The 22,933-nt window shown below is 37.4% G+C and overlaps 1 protein-coding gene and 1 long non-coding RNA gene across 2 annotated transcripts in view; one reads left to right on the plus strand and one right to left on the minus strand.

The window, feature by feature from the left end:
- The first annotated feature begins 10,179 nt into the window (after positions 1-10,179).
- Positions 10,180-22,933, plus strand: part of LOC121874563 (lipase maturation factor 2-like) — a 36,667-nt gene continuing 23,913 nt past the window's right edge. Inside the window, exons 1-5 of the mRNA XM_042378756.1 lie at positions 10,180-10,491; positions 17,239-17,416; positions 17,811-17,912; positions 18,958-19,148; positions 21,324-21,502. Coding sequence (XP_042234690.1) covers positions 10,395-10,491; positions 17,239-17,416; positions 17,811-17,912; positions 18,958-19,148; positions 21,324-21,502 — 747 coding nt within the window. The 5' untranslated portion in view covers positions 10,180-10,394. The remainder of the gene's footprint in view (positions 10,492-17,238; positions 17,417-17,810; positions 17,913-18,957; positions 19,149-21,323; positions 21,503-22,933) is intronic.
- LOC121874565 lies at positions 11,411-21,399 on the minus strand. The gene is made up of 4 exons (XR_006090457.1): positions 21,288-21,399; positions 18,991-19,168; positions 14,902-14,996; positions 11,411-11,539 (listed from the first exon to the last, which is right to left on the minus strand). It is a non-coding gene; the product is annotated as an uncharacterized LOC121874565 (long non-coding RNA).

Here is a 22,933-nt window from a genome sequence, read left to right on the forward strand (position 1 = left end):
GGAACGTGACAAAAGTCTGGATAGGCCTATACTCGTTTATACTCATGGGTGCTGTACAACGCGTGAACATGCTTATGTAGAAAAATGTATTCCTTAATTCAATTCAATTCACTGAAATATGGTTAAAAACCTTTGCGCTTAACCATTTTTAATTCCAAGATCACGATGATTCAACTAAGCCACAGTGGTTCAGTTATTTACACAATGGTGCTTCAGCTCCTCGACCACGGTGGTTCAACTCTGCACTACGATGTTTTAATCTCCTTCGCCATAATGGCTCAATTGCGCCACTGTGGTTCAACTCTCAAGTTTAGTTTCAGTGTAAATTCGGTCCCCTTTTAGCCACCTTTACCTCGTCGGGCAGTGAGCCAGTTATATACGATCTCAAGATTTTACTTGGGATAAAAATTCGACTTACGACATTTTGTGAATATGATTTTGGTATCTATTCACCTTTAAAATGTCCACTATTCTCACCGCCTGTTTTCTTTCTGTTTGTCTCTCCCTCTCTATTCAATTATATATATATATATATATATATATATATATATATATATATATATATATATATATATATATATATATATATATATATATATCATGTAAATCCACAATGAAAACGTGGATAAGATAAATCTTGATAAAATCACACGGGAAAATGGAAACAACGGAGTACCTTAGCCGCATTCCAATGCCACAGTATCCTAGCAACCAGCCACGTCTTCCCTAGCAACGGAGTCAAGAAACCGGCGACTTCCCACGGTTTACTTCCGGCGGCTGTGTATATAAGCTCTGTCTCTCCATTGAGATTCATTCTGCTCTCGGTTCCTGAACACGCAACACCTCCTCCAAGCAAGCTCCTCGCTGTCCAGCTCTCATTCAACCTGGAGGCCAGCAACAGGCAACATCTTCTCTAACGAAGCTCCTGCACATCTACCTCCTTCAACACGCTACTCACCGAACGTGTCTACTGAGCAGCTCCTCACCACACGGCACCTCCAGCACCAGACTGTCTACCATATAACTTATATTATATAAGAAAACCACCACCTTAGAGTTTCCATCCATCCATCCTGAGTGCTAGACAACATAATATCACGAAACCCTACAATCCCCCTCATCTGAGCATCGAAAATATCATCACATAATTAAAACCGAAAATACCATGTACTAAACACAGAAAACATGAATAAGGTAAACTTTTAATAGTTTTAGGATTTTTAAAGGTTAGGTAATCTTTTCAGAAGTTTTTTTTTTTTTTTTTAAATATTTTAACCCACATTTTTTTATCTACTCCAAAGCCTTGCCCGCTTTAAACAAGTAATATTGTCGGTAATTTTATCAGTTAAATTTCCGCCTAAATGCTATATTTTTTTTTAATCTTTCTACTTATAAAAGACTCAACATATAAGTAGGTGTTGGCAACTTCTAAATATTTACCGAAATTGATTTAAAGTTTTCTCAGGAAGTAAACCACAGAAAAAAAAATCTAATTTTCATTAATTACAATTAATGGTATTGAAATGGGCTTTTGTCGAGGGAAGAAATTAGTGATACTAACATTTTATTTGACTTCTTAACTCCATGTCAAAATATCTAGCAGATTTCCGCCAGTTTGAGTAATACCTCTAACTTTCAGAACTTGCAACTTCAACTGGACAGAAAACTGAGAGCAGTTTAGAAAATAACAACCTCGGCGATGTAAAAGGAAAGAAACCGTCTGCTGCCTCAGTTCATCTTTTCAAAAGATTTCAAAAGTTGAGATGTGATCGTGAGTCTGTGTCCGGGACGCAGGCAATCAGCTGCTTCCTGGACGGGACAATGAACCTCTGGACAAGCTCATGGACGTGACGTCTTTATACACTCTTGATACGAATTTTGCAGCTGACGTCATGAACACGAGCGAGGTTGGCTCCCCGAGTTTCGGTATGTGTGTGTGTGTGTCTGGTTTTACCTTACTACAACTGTAACAGTTACAATACCAATAGTAGTAGTGTAAAAAATAATTAGTACCATAGTAATAGTAGCCTAGTAGCATTCACTATCATTATTATTATTTCCACGCACCGTAAATATTAATTAGGTATAATTCCGCCTGCCAAGTTTCACTTATCAAACGTTCCGAAAAAACTTATTAAAAAAAAAAACAGTAAATCAATAGAGACGTGAAGTTAACAAAAAATATGAAAATAGAAATACTAATACATGTACACTTATAATCGAACGTTTGAATACATGTATTGGCAAGAATAAAGGCTTTGAGCTGATTTATGAATACACTGGTGCTTTTCACTTTCCTCATATATTTCTCCCTTTATTTGTTTCTGTATCCTTTCACACACCCCGTATAAAAGAGTAAGATATATGAGGAGTGATGGTAGCCTGAAATATTAAATATGATGTAAATCGGGATGAGAAAAGAAGGATGCAGAAGTCTTTTTATATCTAATTACTGACCTTTAACTGTTAATTAGATCATTTCTGACCTTCGTCTTAATGGAATATATAACCCATGATACCCTGTTGTTAATAATTACTGTATTAATATTAATCAGACATTGAGATTCAAAATGAACTTACAGAGAAGTTGAATATCCGGTAATAAATAAATATAAGCTATGAATGACAGACAGACGGAGACCTTTTATCTGTGTATTACGAGAACCATTATTTTTAAGATATTTTATTAACATACCTCTGGCAGAAACTAGGTATTGGCAGTATCTTACTCTTTGTTCAAGGCTGGGAAATGTTTGAGAATGGCCTAAAAATGTGCGTGCCAGGCAGTTTCAACTTAGATCAAACGCTCATTTCCGTTCCGTTATAGCTAGTGTTTTATGTTGTATTGCACAGGAACATATTCTCTATATTCTGCTGGGTTGTCAAGTATCAGTAACACACACATTATTACCCCATTTTTGTTAGTGATATATCCTTGGCGGCCACATATGTACAATATACATATGTGTGTGTGTGTGTGTGGGTCAGTGTGTGAGTCAGTGTGTGTAACCCTAGGGTGGGAGAGAGACCCCCAGGTGTTGGCCACACGCAGTATGTGCAACTTTACAGGGCAGGTTTTTGGCCAGACTTTCCCCTAACGAAAGCCTCCATTCCGGTGTCTTCCAATAATGAAAACGATGTCAGTGGTGTTCATAATGGAGGATAAGTAATTTTCACAGAGTTCCTAATTGAATGGACGTTTTTACTTGAGTTTTGTCACTAAGAAGGCACGTTTATGAGGGGCCACCTCCACCAAGAATATAGGGACTACCCACCTCCCCCCCCCATCTACTCCCTGGCTCACTTCGACTGCAACACAACGATGATGACCAAAATTACAATGACATTAGGTTGAAACTTTTCCTAAACTAGAATTGTTCTTTAATCATCTCCAGTTTTGGGCAGAAATTTAATGTACGATCTTCTCAGAATACCACCTTTGTGTTGTTGTTACTTAGCTTAAGTGAAGTAATAAGTTATGCTCTCTCATCATCCTCAGTTACCGGTAAAATTTTACAAATTGGCATACGAACTTTTAAAAATCAACCTTTGTGCCGTCGACGTACTTCCGGTAGATGAGTCACTTCCCTGAACCAGCGGATAAATATTTAGTGTAAGAACCATTCGGAATACATCTTCGTCGGGGTCGAATTTAAGGAAAAAGTAGTCCAGATTATTATTGCATTTTAAGGACCGTTGTTGGTACCTTTATACTCCATGTATGCTACTATTCATTCGATGTACCTCGCCCAAATTTTTTATAGTTAAAACCCATTATATTTTTGTATCTCTATGTTTTGCTATATTTATAGTTATTCTTTTACTTTCATTTAATTTATCTATATTTCGAACATCTTGGGGGCCCTGGGCAGCTGTACGGTTTACCGTCTTTAATTCGGCCTGATCTGTGCCATAACATCAGTGAAATACAGTAGTCGGACACGTTCTCTCATTTACAGTTATAGGTAGAAATTTATAATATACGAACTCTTGATAATTTTTATGCTGGGTGCGAATTCTTTGGGGTCTACTTGTTATTTTTCTGGTAAGGTAAGTCAGAAGGTGTAAGCTTTGGTAGCCTCAGTGAAATTGAACGCAATGTTTATGTCGTAACTTAAGTGGGCAAGTGGGCCAATTTTATAAATATTTTCACCTGGAAGTGGTAACTCTCTATACAGGATATCGAAAAAGAATGTCCATATTTTGATATGCTGTACTGGATAAACATTTCGAAATATGTGGGATGGCATGGGGCGAGGGAGGATTTATTTACGGTCCGACTAATTACCCAAATGTAGCCAAATATAGCCGCAATGAAGTCAAATAATGGTCCTACATGAATAAATCGAACTGCTAATCACTTCTCGACTAGTATTTGGTGTCAGAAAGTCACAAAAAATTGGAAAACTTACTTTAATCTGAGTTAATAGATCGCGTGCATGTACCGACGGAGCGAGGAATTAGCCAAGTGTAGTCGCAAATGAAGTCAAATAATGGTCCTAGATGAATAAATCGGGCTGTGAATCACTTCTCGATTATTATTTGGTGTCATAAAGTAAAAAAAAAATTGGTAAACTTAATTTAATCTGAGTTGTGTTGTGTTAGGTTAGATTAGGTTAGGTACATGCACTCGATCTATTAACTCAGATTAAAGTAAGTTTTCCAGTTTTTTGTGACTTTGTGACACCAAATACTACTCGAGAAGTGATTGGCAGTCCGATTTATTCATCTAGGACCATTATTTGACTTCATTCCAGCTATATTTGGCTACATTTGGGTACATTTGGGTAATTAGTCGGACCCAGGCTTTACGGTAATATCTGTGCAATTTCAACTGCGGATTAACATAAAATAGGATTTACTTTTCAATTTCAAGTACCGTAAAATTGGAAATTTATGACATCAATTAATTAACCTTTTCGTATCCTGTACCCCAATTATTCTGTAAGAGGATTGAAATGATTTGTTCTCTCTCTCTCGCTCTCTCTTACCTTACTCTCCCCTTTCCCTTCATTCCTTCCCCAGCAGAGGTAGCAGCAGGTGGTTGGTCGTCCATTCACCAGTACCTCATGGATGTTCCTAATTGGCGTCAGGTGGTGCGGCTCCCGATAGGTCTACGGCCTCGTTATTAGGACTTTATAAGGGTGGAACACCGTTAAATGAGGCATATTCTAGGATTTACTTATTCAGCAACGTACGATGAACAGTTCCAAGGGAGATATTTTTTTGGAGTTATATCACTAGTTCAAAGTTGGTAAGATACTGTTGCTTGGAAGCTACGCGAGTCTATGTGTGCAAATATATCGTTATTAGTGTGTATGTGGGCTTAAAAATCTATACCATGCAAACTTAAACATATACAAAACTTAATGTATGTGATTGAATAGCTTACTAAAGTTTAAGGTACTGATATTGCCCAAGAGTTGGTTCATGTTCGCTGAGTCACTTGAGGGAGTTTAGGGTTTCGAGGATGTGCCAACGGCTAACCTTCGCTTCACCATCAACCCCAAGAGTAAATTTTCCTCCAAAACAAAAATAAAGCACCATTAGCTATAATTCAAAAAAACAATGCTAAGGCCCTCAGCAGCTGGGGCACCCCTCTTGTCTCATACCACCCGAGACGAGATGACTGACTAATGGCGGGTACAGACGGGGTCGGGGGGTTCGGTCGAATTCCTCTTTTCACATAAGACTTACCAGGCGTGCAACACTAAATCACGTCAAGTCAAAATTAATGTCAACTCCGCCAAGACCAACTCGTACACATTCCAGGATTAGTGGCCAATGTCATGTGCAGGCAATTTATCTCTACATTATCACCCGCCTCTGGTCAGTCGGGGCAAGTTGTCAACATTTCATAGGAATCGCAAAGTGATCTCACAAAGCAAGGGTTACTATAAGATTATGGGAAGGGGATGGATGTTAGGTTAGTTGACCACAGGTGTTGGCTCAGATACAGATTTACCACACAAAGTATATATATATATATATATATATATATATATATATATATATATATATATATATATATATATATATATATATATATATATATATATATATATATATATATATATATATATATATATATATATATATATATGAGCGTCTAGGTCTAGGATCACACTTTTCCCTCTCAGGGAATTGTAGGTCATGGAGAGGGAGTAGATAGAGGACTTCCCGTCATTATGCCTGGAAGGATACAGAGGGCGCAATGCTTGAGGAGGAAAGCAAGGATTGGAATGCAGTAGGGAGTGCTAATGATGTAGAGATGTTCATACTCGTATATTAACCCACACACACTCACGCACGCAGTGAGTTACACACACACAGACACGTATACAAGTACAGTATGCGAATTCACATTATAGTAGACATTCATAAAGAAGTGTTTTATAAAATATTTACGGCATTTTGTGTTAAAAGCTGACATCCATGCTGTTGGATCTTTCACTCATGGTATAAAAATGTGGGCGGGTGCCACTCTAGATTTTGACTTAAGGTAATTTTCAAGGTCAAATGATTCATGTGTGGTCAAAGTTACCATTTTCCGTATTTTTCGCTTATCAACATTATTTTAAGATACCTAACCTAACCTATTCTGGAGGCTTGCTCCCTTCGCCGTTTTCGGGCGACGTGAAGCGAGAGCTTGGTTCTGACGAACTGATGATCAGTGTTCTGAGCCACGCATGGCACGGATGATGAGGACATCTTTGCAATCTCTTTTTTTTAACAAAGATGTAGTCAATGAGCTACTAGTGTTTGGATCGTCGGTGTTGCCACGAACCCTTGAACTTGTCGGCCTGTAGCATAGTGTATGTGGCCAGTTGTCTAATTTCTCTGTGTTTGTCTATTTTCTCTTTGTCAGGCACACATACATAACGTACATGTAGGATATCTCGCACTAAGGATGGAGGTGAGAAAGGAAACTCACAATGGTGTTTTCTATACTGTATATATGTATATATGTATATATATATATATATATATATATATATATATATATATATATATATATATATATATATATATATATATATATATATATATATATATATATATATATATATATATTAAATCTGGCCAGGCTCACCGGTCTATAGTTGTTCGTGGAGTGACGATCGCCTTTTTGAAGATAGGACTCACATACGTCACTTTCCATTCATTGGGGACCTTTTGTTCATCCAGGCATTTACAAAACAGGATCTTCAGGGGCTCGGCAAGCTCGTTGCGCAACTCTCTTAGCACTCTAGGATACACCATGTCAGGGCCGGGACTCTTATGGACCTTTAGCTTTGACAGTTTGTTTCTTATACCCTCTTCTGTGAACACAATGTGGGTCAGTGCTGTGTCGAACCGTCTGTCCTCAAACGCAGGAAGGTTAATCACATCCTCTCTTGTGAACACCGAGGAAAGGAAGCTGTTCAATGCCTCAGCTTTATCCTGGTCAGAATCTGCGTAACTACCATCTCCAAGCCTCAGGTTTGATACTCCTACTCGCGTTTTTAATTTCTACTTTGCATAGCGGTAAACGCCTTTGGGTTTGACTTGACCTCGCTTGCAACCAGCCTCTGGAACTCCTTTTCAGCCCTTCTACATTCTACCTTTGCTTGGTTTCTGGCTCTTGCATACATCCTCCTGTCCTGCTCATCGTTTGACCCAACCCACGTCTTGAATTTCTGGGTTTTCTTCTTAACTTTGTCGACCGCGACATGGTTCATGTGTAGGGATCCCCTCGTATTCCTAGAAGCACTGGGTTTGGTCTTGGGTTTATATTTATCAATCAAATGGGTCGCTTTACTAGTTATGATATATAGCGTAGTGTCTGCGTTCTTGTGCCTTAATGAGTCAGGCCAGTGGATACCCCTCATCTCTTCCTTCATCCAGTTGTAATTTCCCTTGTAATATTTGCACCTTGGCCTGGCCTTATCTTGAACTAGTTAAGTTTAATCTGAATGACAACACTATATGGTGACTGGTGCCAACTGGGGCAAGGTGTTGTAGTGGATTTCTCCCCTACAAACGCTGTTTTTTTTTTGTTTTTTTTACGGGAATTAGCCAACCCGTGTATGCCTCGTGGTCGAGGTCAACCAGCGCCGCCATACATCACGGAGCGGGGGTCAACTACTAAGCCACGCCTACCCCCGCTATTTAAGACCTGACCTCGTGGTGACCTGCCTCTTTCTACCTCCACCTCCCAGCCAGCAACACCTCCCTCCTCCTCCGCCTGCCTGGTGGTCCTCGCTCCTCCTCCGCCTGCCTGGCGGTCCTCTCTCCCGCTGGCGAGCATGGCGACCCACAAGCTGTCTTTCTCTGAGCGTCCTCACCAACCAGCTCTCTCTACATCACGCTTGTAACCATGCTGCCTTCCCAGCACCAAGCTGCATTGTACATCCAATACAACATGTGTATAGAGAGCACATTGTGAGTTTCCTTTCTCCATTCCATCCTGAGTGTGAACCAAACAACTCGTACCCCACAGTGTTCCAGTTTGGCCACCATGCCCTCCTCGTTTGTTATGATGAGGTCTAGTGGCTTGGGTGTTTGCTCCCCTCTGTAATGGGTCGGGTCTCTAACATGTTGGAACATTAAATTATCTCTCAGAGTTTCTACAAAAAGAGTAGCAGGGTTATTCAAATCATTTGGGGTGAACTCGTTTCTCAATTCAATATCGCCATAGTTAGAGTCCCCATGACAAGGAGGTGGCTTGGGTTGAGCAACGCCGCATTGTCTATTAAGGCTCTTAAGTTCCTTTGATTTAGTGGGCCACAGTTTGGTGATCTGTAGATACACCCGACAATAAGTAAGTCCCCTCCCTTTAGTTTAATTTTACACCATTCGGACTCTTCAGAAACAACCTCTCCCTGTACCCTCGCCTGGCTGGCTCTAAGGTCTTGCTTAGCATAGATAACCACACCCCTCTTGCAAGTTTCTTGAGAAAGGTTCGTAAATGAATCATATCCAGCAATACTGAACTCACATTCCTCTGGGTCGATTCTCCTGTTCTTGTACAACAGTTCTACAACTCCTACAATATCTGGTTGGTGTACCTTCAGGAGTGTTTCAAACTCCTCTCTCTTATCAAGGAACGTGTCAGTATTAGTGTACATGACATTCATGCCAGAATTTGTTCTCGGTAACATCTCTGTTCTTAGTAGTAACCTCTCCCCCCCCCCCCGCAATTCTCAGAAGTTGCAGCATTTGCTAAGTACACTGTATTTTGTAGGATATGGTTTTGCCTCTAAGTGAATAGTAAATATAAAATTAAATACAATATACAATATTCTTTAACCAATTATTCAAACACTTACTATAACTTCTTAAAAATATTATTGCCTTAAATTGACGATAAGTATTTAATTCAGTGTGAAGTCATGGCTAAAAATACCTGGGATGTGGTGGATGGCAATAACTTTTTCTCTTACGTTTATCCTCTTCGCCACTGATCAGCTCGTTAGCCGCTTAATATATTAGAAGTTATTGTTTTTAACTCAGCTGTTTAAATATCATAGATACAAATACAAGAAATGTATCTAGTTTTTCCATTAACACATCATCTTAATGATAATCACTCAATCTTTGCTTCATGTTCTTTCACTTTTATTTCGTTTTATTTCATATTATACCGCATTATTTCTTTTCCATTCATGTCATTTACCGCTGAGAGCCTAACAAGACGGAGAACATGAAATACACAAACGGAACTCAAATCTCTCACTTCTTATTTGTGCTATTTCCTAAATATTGAACGATTGTGTTATTTCATATTTCAATTATATAGTTTTTGCCCAAGTACTGATGACAAGTTTTGCAGGAAATACATTATACAGTACTGTGTTGAACATTTTTTGTAAGTTTAACATACGATTGTAGATTTTAGGCATATCTATTTGTTATATACATATCTGATTTATGATTACGTACAATATTAAAGAGCTTTTGTTAAGAGCAGTTTTTGGGCGGGCTAGTTAGCATGCTAACCAGCTCCTTTTGATGTATTTGTCAATAAATGTTTTGAATTTGAATTTGACAGTACTGTAATGTGTATGCTGGGCCTAGGGTTAATCGGATGCAGATTTGATAGTATAAATGATGAAACACATCGCCATTTCCTGACAATTGAATGTTAGTTTTTTACATTATAGTAATACATATACTTTACGTTACTATTCGTATGTTATATATGAATTAAACGGCATGACAATGTTTAAAAAGAGGTAAATGTGGTAAAATATGTAATCACAATGTGATCCCGAGAGACATAGTTTTGTTTACATCCACGCTGTTGTGGGCGAGTAACGGGAGTGACAGTGCTGACAGAGAGATCTCTATTCATAAGATTCCTTATGTCTCTTGTGACTCATTGATCATTCATATATCAATATAACACTAATATGGCTGTGGATATATTACACACGAGAAATTTCTTCCTTCGCTGCATGTGTGGGATCTACATGTTCGCCTTCGGGTCCTTGTATCTGCAGGTCCCAGGTATGGGCCTCTATGCATGACCACTGTATGGAGAATGATTTATTTTGCAGTTTTAAACAAATTTTAAACTTGGAATGTAATTTTGCATGGTGAGAGGCAGTTACAATTTATGTTCTTCAGCCACTGGCTTTGTTATATGGATGATAAACCCATGGAACCAAAGCAAGGTAAAAGTGTAAAAGAGGGTGACCACCAGGAGGAATTGTCCGAATTGGTTGAAATTTTTTCTACCCATTAATATCATGATATTAAGCACAAAAATGGAAACGACAATGCATAGAACCTGACCTAACATACCCAACCTATGGGTTTGTTAGGTCAAGTTCTATTAGGTTATGCATTATCGTGTTAATTTATGTGTTAAACAACTTACCTTAATATTGAGGTTGATATACATCAGCAATGGCGAGGAGGAATATGTGGAAGCGTTCATCATCATTTAGGAAACTTCTCTTGAAAAGGGATTCAGCGAGGTAAACAACAAAAATGGCGCCGGGAGGAGAATTGTGAAACGGGATAGAGTAATAAAAAGATTGTCAGGTTCTATGCATTGTCATTTCCATTTCTGTGTTTAATATAATGTTATTAGCATTATATAAAAAATAAATACAAAATAATGCATAGAACCTAATAAAACATGATGTAACATACCCAACCTAAGGGTATGTTAGGTCAGGTTCTATTAGATTCTATGCATTCTCTTTTCCATTTTTGTGCTTAATATCATGATATTAGTGTGCAGAAAAAATTTCAACCAATGCAGACAATTCCTTCTGGTGGTCACCCTCTTCTACACCTTTACCCAAAGTAATTTTGGTAAAGGTTGAGGTATATAATAAAAACAATACGACAATGTACAGAACCTAATGGAACTTGATCTAACCAACCGAGGAACCCACCTAACCTTACCTAACTCCACGTTTCTTCGTCCCGTTGGTACAGGTGATATTCTGTACCTCCTTACCGTTGGTACGAGCTACCTTCGGTGCATCCTCTTGCATTTCGTGACATTGAATCTTAACAGCCATTCCTTTGACCACTTCTGAAACTGATAGATCTTCCTGTTATACATTACACTCCATTTGATTCTTAATTTCCCTGAATAACTTGGCATCATCCTCAAACATTTGTATGGAGGAGTGTATCGCTTATGACATGTTTACAAAACAAACAACAACAGGCCTAGTACACTGCCCTGTGGTACCCCACTTGACACAGGTACACCTGACAATTTCATTCCATTAATTACTACACACTGCTTGCGGTTATGAAGAAATTCTCTGATTCACACTAGCACACTCCCTTGAATTCTGTACCCTTCCACATTAATTTTCAACCTTTCATGGGGTATGCTGTCGAAAGCCGTGGCAAAGTCCAGATATATATTATTGATATTGCTACCACACTCCAGGATCTGGGTCCACACATACAGCACCTTAAGTAATTGCAACAAGCAGGTCCCGGCATAAAACTGTTGGCATTCCTTTACTAGATTGTTTCGTAGTAGCTGATCCATCAAGACATCTCTTACAATGCTCTCTAGTACTATGCTGGTCTAGCTCACCGGCCTATAATTATTTGTTGAGTGGCGACCTCCCTGTTTGTATATAGGACTTACATATGCCATTTTCTAGTCGCTGGGGCTCTTTTTCCTCATCCATGCATCTGAAGAACAGAATTTTAAGGGGTTCAGCAAGCTCGTTGAGCAGCTCTTTTAGCACTCTGTGATGCACGCTGTCAAGGCACGGGCTCTTATGAACCTTTAACTTCGACAATTTGTTCCTAGTACTCTCTTCTCTGAACATAATATGTATCAGTGTTGTATCAAACTGTTTTTCCTGAAATGCAGGGAGATTGTTTGTATCCTCTCTTGTGGAACACTGAGGAGGAAAAGAATGTGTGTAACATCTCCACCTTGTCGTAATCTGAGTGTGTAATTGCCATCTTAAAGCTTCAGATCTGATACACCCACACGTGTCTTTAATTTTGACTTTTTGTAACAGTAGAAAGCCTCTGGGTTTAACTTGACCTCGCTTGCAATCTGCCTTGAAACTTTTTCAGCCCTTCTACACTCCGACTTTGCTTGGTTCCTGAACCTGGCATGCATCCTTCTGTCCTGCTCATTATTTGTCTCAACCCATCTCTTGAATTTCTGAGATATCTTAACTTTCTCAACTACCTCATAGTTCAAGTGTAACAATCTCCTGAACTTCCTACAACCAGTGGGTTTGGTCTTGGGTATACAGTACTGTACATTTACCAATCAAATACTTTACAATACATAGTTTACTTTACTGATTATGATGTTCAGGGTAGTACAGGTACTGTATCCCTCGCTATACGTAAGGAGTTAGATTCCTGAAAACCATTCATTAAGTGAATTTCCGTATAGCGAATAAAAGAACATATGGGAAAAATAGGGTTTGATTCCCCAATGACAAAAACAAACAAACAATACTGTATCATACCATCAGTTAACGAATAAAAAACCTACCTAACTAATAATAAATAGTACACTACCTAATACATACAGTATAACTTTGGGAGGGCAGCCTGGGCTCACCACAAGGGGGTGAGGAGGGCTGTCCACCTCATCACTGCTGTCTTAAGAGTCACAGCCATTTATATATTCTTCGGTGTATTGTGGATAGCAGAGGATTCAGCAGATCGCTTGGATGCCTTGACGATAGAATGGCACGAATACAAACGAATAAAGAGATATCACCTCACACACACAACAAATGGCAGAAGGAATGACGTGGGCTTATGAGAGATGCGAGAATATGTCCCTGTGCATCTCTCCAGTATGACTGCCCTAGCTGATTCCCGGGTGCACATGATTTGAATTTTTGCTAGGACTCAAATTCGTATATGCAGGGGAAGCTATTGTAACACAAAAAAGATGTGTTAATTTAGAAAATTCATCTAAGCAAATTTTCTTATCTCAAATGGGTACCTGTATTTGCATCCTTGTAGATGAATTTCTTGTTTTAGGTACAGTAATAAAAACTAGTTTTTCTGGAAGTCATTCCTCTTATGTATGGATAGGAGGTAAAATTGGTATTCAGTTGTAATTTATCCACATTTCAGGAATCTTGTCATGTTCTGAGTGCTCGGTTAATCTCTTCCAATTTTTTTATATTGTGTCCAACAAGAAGAAAGTGTGTGTAATTTGGACTTGCTATTCAACAAGAGAATTCATTATTCGTGTTATACCAATATTGCATCGGATGTTGGTTGATGTTTGCTACCTGAAGCTAGAAAAATCATCAAATTCATAATACACTATACACTTTTGCTCATACACTTTTTGTCATTTTCATAAGGTAAGAAAGCATTTATACTTCATGGTGAAATTTAATACAGTAGGTATTAAGGCACACAATTGGTCTTGACTATTACCAAAGTAATATACAGGCATCCCCTGGGTTATGGAATTTCTGGTTACGGAATTTCACCCTAACAGAAATTACAAATTTAGACCTTAATTTTGGGTTGCGGACAAAAAATTTGCATTTAAAGAATTTTGAAAATTATGTACTGTATACAATATATTTTTGTTTAATTTTGATATTTTTAAACATTTTTACAAAAATAATAAAAAGTATGATGTGTGAATGCATCTGTGGTAGCACAAAGGCGCCAACAGTCCCACAACAACAGTGGTTTCCGTGTGCTTCAATCTCGAGCCAATATTCTGTTTCTCTCAGTTTTTGGACTGTAATACAGTACAGGTACAGTATTGTACTGTGCATTATTATTCAAGATGAGTGGAAAGAGGCCAGCAAGTGCTAGTACTAGCAGTGGTGCTCTCAAACTTGTACTACAGTATATTCTTTTCTGTAATTTTAAGGAATTTAAGAAGTACCGTACTGTATATACAGTACAGTACTATTGTGACTTGTACTGTATACCTATCCACGATAAATAATGTCATTATTCCTACATGTATGATATCTCCGTTAGCCAGAACAATTGGTGCAGAGCACTTCCGAGAATAAGAGATTTCCGGGTAACAAAACGACTCTCAAAGCCAGAAAAAATCCCCCATCCCCGGAATTTTCTGGGTACCAAGAAAATTTTCTCGGAAGTTCCAGAAAATGCTCATTACAGTACATCATCTCTCGAACCCGGAAAGAAATCCTCCATCCCCAGAATTCTCCAGGTAATGGAAAATTTTTCTCAGATTTTCCGAAAAATGTATTGTACACCTGATTTTCTTCTCTCAAACCCGGAAAAAAAATCCCCCACCCCCAGAATTTTCCTGGGATATTATTATATAAACTTCAAAAGTTTTTATCTGAACATGTACAGTAAGTACTGATGCTCATAGTATTAGGTAACATGCCAAACCTTGTGGAAAAGAGTCATACATAAAATACCAAATGAATAATGCTATGGCTATCTTACCAGTGATTTCTGCATTTCAACTTCTTGGTTACAATGCCGATTGCCTGTAAGTTAGCACAGTATAGTACTGTTGTATGGCTTCTGACAGTCTTTACCTGTAAATGAAATTAAATAAGTTGTGGAGGTTTATTTTGCAGATAGTCTTTGTGTCATTCAGTATGTTAAAGTGATTGTATTGGCAATTTATGAATTAGTTTTATTTTTGGTTAAAAATATGTATTACAATTGAAAAATCACGCGAACTGTACTTGGACAGTACAGTAGTATATGTATCCCTTGACTTACAGTAGGTTTTTGTCCCCGGAAAGCTTATTGTAAATTGAATTATCATAAATTGAATCACATTTCTCTATTGATTTATATAAATTGGGAGACATTTTCGAAAAAAAAAAAAAATTCTCCGACATGTAATAAAATACTGGTAACACTTTGCAACTGAAAGTCCTGTATAGGTAACAATTTAATGAAAACTAAACTATAATTGTTTAATAGGCAGCCTTATGGAGTTGCATCCCTGCTTTGCCAGTTAAGATGGCACATGGAAGTCCTGCATTTACTCTAATGCCCATTTCCCAATCTGTATTTGTGGGTTGGAGATAGGAAGGGCATCCAGCTGTAAAACTTGCTTATGAACTACCTGATGGCAACTGAGACACCATGTCATCAGGTAATCATGCCTTACCAAAACAGGTTTGGAAAATGGCTGTAAAATGTTGATGATGGCCATCATATTTTTACCAGCTCCAGTGTACTTTATCATCTCTAATTTACATCTAAAGCAGAGGGGTGGGGAGTTATTTTGGCAGGTGGGCCACCACAAATTTTGGGCAAACTTCAAGGTCCACACACTTAATATAGATATAAAAGTTTAATAAGAGCTCAAAACCAACTCTTGCACTTATATATGCAGGAAATAAACACATACAGAGTATAGTAATTAACTTTGAGAATTCTGTTTAATGAAAATGAATTATTGACAAGGAATATATCCAACACAGTACAGTGTACACATTTAAACATTGATGAAAATGAGAGGCACTCACTCAGTGGAAAGAATACAGTATTTAAATGAAAAGTTGGTTAATAAAAGCACCTTATTGATAATGCATTAATTTAACTTACAAGTAATTCACATGTTTAAGAGAATGGGAGCTCACTCAGTGGGATGAATGCCAGTGTTGATGTACAATGCCAATTACTGTTTCAAGATGGTCATAGGTCATCAAAGATCTAAGTTTTGATTTATTCAATTTCATCTCAGAAAATATCTGCTCACATATGTACAGGTATGTTGATCTAAACAGCACAAACATTCTTTGAACATGAGCTTTAATTTTGAAAATGTATTAAGTGCAGCATAAAAGCTGGGCAGTGGCATAGACTTGATTTGCCCCAAAAGGAATTGATCACTTTGCAGATCAGTGCGCTTCAGTTGGAGGTGAACTAGGGTTTTATCAACATCAAATGAGAAAGGAGAGGAGACTAAACACAAGTAATTTTCTATTACTGCAGTTTGAATTCGCGGAATTAATGCAAAACTTTGATATGTAAATCAACCAATGGCGAAGAATACTTGAAGATTTTTATCATAAAGAGTAACCTGCTGCAAAGATGTAAAGTGGACAGACAGCTTGTTTCCTACTAGACACAGAGAGTTTTATCTCTTATAATTTTTAAATGTTGATGTGTATTACCCACCTGACACTAATTATTATACAGTGTAATACAATATTTAATACATTTATATAATTTTTGACATGCATTCTTTTTGCCTAGTTAGCTACTGTATGTGATTTAACATTAATTTTCATACAGATTTCTCAAGGGTAGATGAAGAAGCCTATTAATGCTGATATCATCATTACCAATACAATAGTACGTCAAAATCAAAGTCATTGAAAAATTGAAATCCAACAAGGTCACAGGTTGGGGGAATGAGATATTCAACTGAAAACTACTGTAGTCTGTTTTGTTGTCCTCCAGTGGCTCCTGTTAGTTTGATAGTACAGTACTGTTCTTGTTATTAACTACTGTACTTGCTGAAACCAACCCACATTTCTTTAGTGACCATTTAACTCTGGAACTTTGGTTTTCCTGTAAAGAACTGTACTGTACCTATACCGTACTATGAAATGATTACCTGGTAATAAAATTTGTGTACTTGAAAATTAAATGAAAATATTGAAAAAATTGGCTAAACATAAGTACTGTACTGTATTGTACATTTTTGCCTTAAAGGATAAGTTAACAGGAAGCCCAAACTCTTGTGGTTAACTTTTATAGTTTATATAAAATTAGGTGAGTATCATTTAGCTGGATACAAAAATTTTTTTCCAGGTTTATATGGAGAAAAGGGAATATTACCTGCCCACACTCAGCTGCCAAACCTCAAATATCCAAAACAGTGTTTTTTTGATAAGTTGACGATCCTGTGCTTCTCATCTTATGTTGGCCTTAATGTGTCCTACATGATGGAGCTGCTCACCCTTGCTGGGACTGTACTTAGCTTTGTTGGGTAAGTACAATATATGACAGTACTGTATATGACAAGTTAAAGTTGATCTTCTCAAGGAATTTGTAGCATAGCAATTTGGCCATTTAATTAGTAGTTTTAGAGTAAGTGGAGTTAATTTGTAATGTTTTTTTTTCTTTGTTCAACATGATGTACCATAGAGTATACTGTACATTAATTTTGTGGTGTGTATTTACTGTTTTCTAATTTCAGATGAATCTTGTGCATGTTCTTGGTTTCACTCCAGTTAAGAAATAGGAGTACTGTACATACTAGCTTCACACTGATATAAGAATAAAATAATGTAGTTCGATTGTCATTCTCCTGCTTGCCTGTGTGTGTATCACTAACATGGTGAATACTCTCTCAGTTTTGAGTGTCAATATAAATTTTTCAGGATGGTGTGGAAGTCATGGTGTACAGCTACCCTATACCTGTTGTTGTGGGGGACATACCTCTCCCTCTACCAGGTGGGGCAGACCTTCTTGTGGTTCCAGTGGTGAGTAGCAAGTTTATTTGTGTTTATCTCATCTGCTAATCTTCCTCTGTGTAAATGTGTACATTATTGTTTATTCAATCAATTAATATTTTCTACTCCTTATATGAAGACAGAAATACTGTAGTGGCTGGATATACTGTGTGTGTGTCTATGCAAGTGTTAGTTCCCATTATTATTATCCATTTAGATAATTTTTAGTCAACTAAAATGCATTGTTGTAAATTAATATTTACTGCAAAGGAAGGTGAGGGATTATTTTTGTTTTGTAATACCCTATGTTCTCTTTGTAAGGCATAAGGAGTAGTTAAGACCTATAGTATGTATTGAGCAGTGATAGTCTTAAGTACTGTAAGGCCACAAATTTTAAATTTTCAGCATACAGGTACAGGTATTTTGCAAAGTCCTTAAGAATTTGTTGAAGTCCAGAATATTCTGAGAGATTTGAGAATTTTTCATTGGTGGGAAGTTTGAACAATTATCTACATATTATTTAAAAAGAAGTCAGCTCACTTTCCAGTGTCCATTGCCAGATTAGCAATCCTAAGGTAACACAACCAAGCATCCGTGGACAGAATAATGCATCATTGTCGACTGCTTTGGGTTCATCAGTCTGAATCTCTGGGATCCTGGAGCAGCAAGAGAGGCGACAGGACTTTTGACTGTGGCTACACATGCATTTTGTGAATGGTTTTGTTTTTAATGAGGGATTCCTGTGTTTATAATGAAACAAAGGAAAACCAGATGTGTATCTTTGAACTGTGTTGTAGAAGAGGAACACTATGGCAGAATGATCTCTTACAGCAGTAAGAGAGAGACAGAATTACAGTAGGAAAAGGCTTGTAAGATTAAATAAAGAAAGAAGAAATAATACAGTATCTAACAGTACCTCTGACTTTAAGTCATATACAGTAATTAAGGTTAAATGTGTTGTTTGAAAAATATGAATTATGATTGAGATGAAATGTTTCACTACCATATACCAAGTGAAGAATTTTTATATACATTTCATTGAAAGTATTGAAATAATTGTTTCTAAAATTTTTAGGGATATACTGCTACTGGAGATTGGATTCCTCACCATATTAGTAGCTCCAGTGAGTCGCCGTGGCTGGTCTGAATATCGTCCCAGAAACCTGGTGACAATGTGGTTGATACGTTGGGCACTCTTCAGACTCATGTTTGCCTCAGGGGTCGTCAAACTCCGGAGTGGCTGTCCAACTTGGTGGGGCTTGACGGGTAAGTGTGTAGTGTCACAACTGCAAAATAACATACTGTACTGTAGTAGAGTTCTAGAGATATTTAATGATGGTGCCTGAGAAGAAATCAAGAATATGGTGAAGGGATAATGCTATAATGTTTAAGAGACAATTTTAAGTGAAACATTTGATTTTGGTAAAGATGGGCTATTGTTTACATTCTATACATATTTTGTTTTAAAATTTGCTTTAGCAGTAAAAGAAGTGAGTGGTCATTGTCAGGCATTAATATAAATTTTAAATGCTATATTATAATATATTTTGCTTGAAATTTATCACTGTTGTCACGAGGTGAAAGGTATATATTTTTCATGTATTAAAAGCTGTTACAGTGCCATAATACAGTACCGTACAGTACCCTGTACAGTGGGGTATGCTATAACGAACGTAATTGGTTCCAGAACCTCGTTCGTTATAGCATTCGTTCGTTATAGGATTAATCCGTTCCAGGCCCCCAAATACAACCGCTTAACACTGAAAAAATTCTGTGGAAAATGTAAAAAATACGGTACTTTATCTTACCTTAGTGTTATTCAGCATGCAGGTACCCCTAAACACTGGCACATCACTATCACTTCCACTGGGAGTCTTGGCTTTAAGGTCCTCAAACAATTGTTTAGCCTTCTCACAAATTATAGCTTCACTAATGTTACCACCTGCCATTTCTTTCTCCTTTATCCACACTAAGAGTAAATTTTCCATCTCTTCAATCACATTACACTTTGCTTTGCTAAGTCTAAAGATTCCCTTAGCCACTTGCACAGTTTTTAACTCCTCTTTATTCTTCAAAATCGTACATATAGTCGATTTAGCCATCCCATATTCATCACTAAGTTTCGCAATGCTTCTTCCATTCTCACGTTTCTTTATAATTTCTTTCTTAGTTTCAAGGGTTATTAGCTTTCTCACTCGCTTTGGACGACTCATTGTTACAATTGTATACTTGTATAACAAAATAGTTATACAAATAATGCGAATTTCCACATCAAAAGACAAAATTTCAACAATAACAGTGGTGCACTGGCTACACAATGAGACAAAGATGGCGCCTGACGCTCTTGTTGTGGGTCGCGGTACAACAATATTCATGCGCCAGGCGAAATAGTCCGGTATTCATCCGCGTTCGTTGTAGGAGTTGCGTTCGTTATAGCATTCTCAATTTTATAGGTAAAACCGTTCGTTATAGGAATATTCGTAGTAGGATCCGTTCGTTATAGCATACCCCACTGTATATATGTTACATTATTATTATTATTTTTTTCCGAAATCAGTTATGTTGCAAAATTCCCGGCATGCGTGCCGGTAATTTTGCGAAATGACTTACAAACAGACAACCGAAACTAACCTAACCTTATGGTGAGGTTAAGTGATAGGTTAGGTTAGGATGGCTCATGTAAATTGACACACAGTTCAGTCGTCCTGTTCTTTTCTCTCTTTTTTTTTTTTTTACTTTGGTTAGCCTGTTTGTAAGTTATCTGGCAAAATTACCGGCATGTATGCCGGGAATTATGCAAAATAACCAATTACGCAAGAAAAATACGTAACATATATATTATTGAACTACAGTTTGTAACTACTGTTGGTTGTTTGTGCCACTGGATCACTTACTATTTCAGCGTTCCTGCCTATTAGCCAAGATTAATAAAGAGTTACAGTATATTAATGGAAAGAAACCCTACTGACAACTCAGTTTGTGTATGGAGTTAATATGAAATGTTGTAATCAATGTGGAAGTACACATTTTTGTAGGTTGAGAATATGAAGTGTGTGTGTGTGTTTATGCTTGCTGTTTTAGCTTTCACCTGTCATCTTTACATTTAAAAAAAAAATCTACATCACTTTCAACTGTTTTTTAAGGTTTATGTATACTGGATCATGTGAAGATCAGGCACTTAGCTTATTTCACCTGACAATTAAACACTATAACACTACCTGGGGCTTAGATGAGCATTAGGGTGATTAATCGTAAGATGAAATAAGCTGGCGAGCCTAATCTTCATGAGATCCTGTTTCCCTAATCCACTTTAAGCAAAAGTGGGAGTAGAGGACAGGTAATAGACACATAAGAAATATGCTACACCCTAAATACAAATCTGTAATTTTATTCTGAACACTGTACCTTCTTTACTTATATTTATTTTCAATTGTTCCACAGCACTGCCTCTCCACTATGAGTCCCAGTGTATCCCAACCGCATTGGCGTGGTTCTTCTACCAGCTGCCGGGTTGGTGGCACAAGCTGTGTGTAGTTGCCACTTTCATCATTGAGATCCCCGTGCCATTCATGTTCTTCAGCCCTGTACGCTCTCACAGGATATTTGCTTGTTACAGTCAGGTTAGTAAAGGTGACCTGAATGAGAAAAGATTATATTTTAATTTTAAGTGTAATATATGTGAAGATATAACCTATTTCAGATAATTAGCAGGTCTCTCATTAATTATTATACTTTAAAAGCTTCCATTACTATACTGTTAGTTGTTTTTTTCCACATTTCTACGGCTTTCACCAATGCAGAATAGTTGGAGTCAAGAATAAAAACCAGATTCTTCTTTCACTCTTCTTCACTCAACCTGCTGTTATGTCCTCATGAACCACATGATGCCATACTCACCTTTTATTGATAATCTTCTGATTTCTGGATGATCATCCCCCCCTCACATCTAGTACCTGTACTGTACTTCCTTCACCCCATCCTTCCATCTTCTTGACCTTCCTCTCTCCAGCCTACTATATTCTGAATTATCCACTTTTCTTTTTCACCAATACTGTATTTATCTTTCCATCTTAAAAACTGTGGTCAACTCTCTGCCAAACACATTTTTCATTTCCACATCTTTATCAGTTTCTGTATTTTTTTGTACTATATTTCTGAGATTAATTGTATGTTATTAATGAACAAAGTATAAAAAATATCAATGACATACTGTACCTTATATAAAAAATAGAGATAATATTTGCACTGGCTTTTCAAAGTAATATTGATAATACTGTACAGTGCAGTAATCGTGGGTAGGACTTGCTTATAAAGAAATTGTGGTACAACAAATGAAAAATACTTGAATTATCATATTCAGATAATATTAAAATTTACTTTATAAAAGAAAAAAATGGTACATCTTACAAACCCTTTTAACTTGGTACATGTGGGGCTGAGGCCTTGCCATGTAATCGGATTTGTCAACGTATCAGTAATGAACATATACTGTACAGCAGGGATGCACAATCTGTGGCCCATGGGCCGTATGCGGTCCTCCAGTAGCTCTGATGCGGCCCTTGGTGACTTATTCAAATTCAAAATTAATATGAAATAAAACTGGGATTGAGGCAGTGGGAACAATCTCTACCTTCACTCAGTTAAACTTTCAATTTTTACCAGCTATACTCAAAAGCTTATTTGTCTTTCATTTTTGCATTGCATTTTACTGAAAGGTAATAACAATTTCAAATTGACGGTAACAGTTTGGAGATCATAGTCAGCAGCAGGTCCAAAGCTGGACGGGAAGTGAATGTGTCGATCGGAGAGCCAGGCTGTCTAGGCGAGAGCACTGTTGCCACTAAGCCAGTTATGTTGATTTTATCTCAGTATTATGTCTTCCTCAACATATCTAACTTTTATCCATGAGAAACCTATAGAAATGAATGAGAAAACTATATGGTTCATAAACAATTTGCTAATAAAAATAAGGAGAATTATGGCATCACTACCACTCATACGGTACATACGACGAACTCCAGCAGTTTTAGCTGGGACTCAGTTGAGGTGCT

This window comes from Homarus americanus, unplaced genomic scaffold (genome assembly GCF_018991925.1).
Source record: "Homarus americanus isolate GMGI-L3 unplaced genomic scaffold, GMGI_Hamer_2.0 scaffold34360, whole genome shotgun sequence".
Lineage (NCBI taxonomy): Eukaryota > Metazoa > Arthropoda > Malacostraca > Decapoda > Nephropidae > Homarus > Homarus americanus.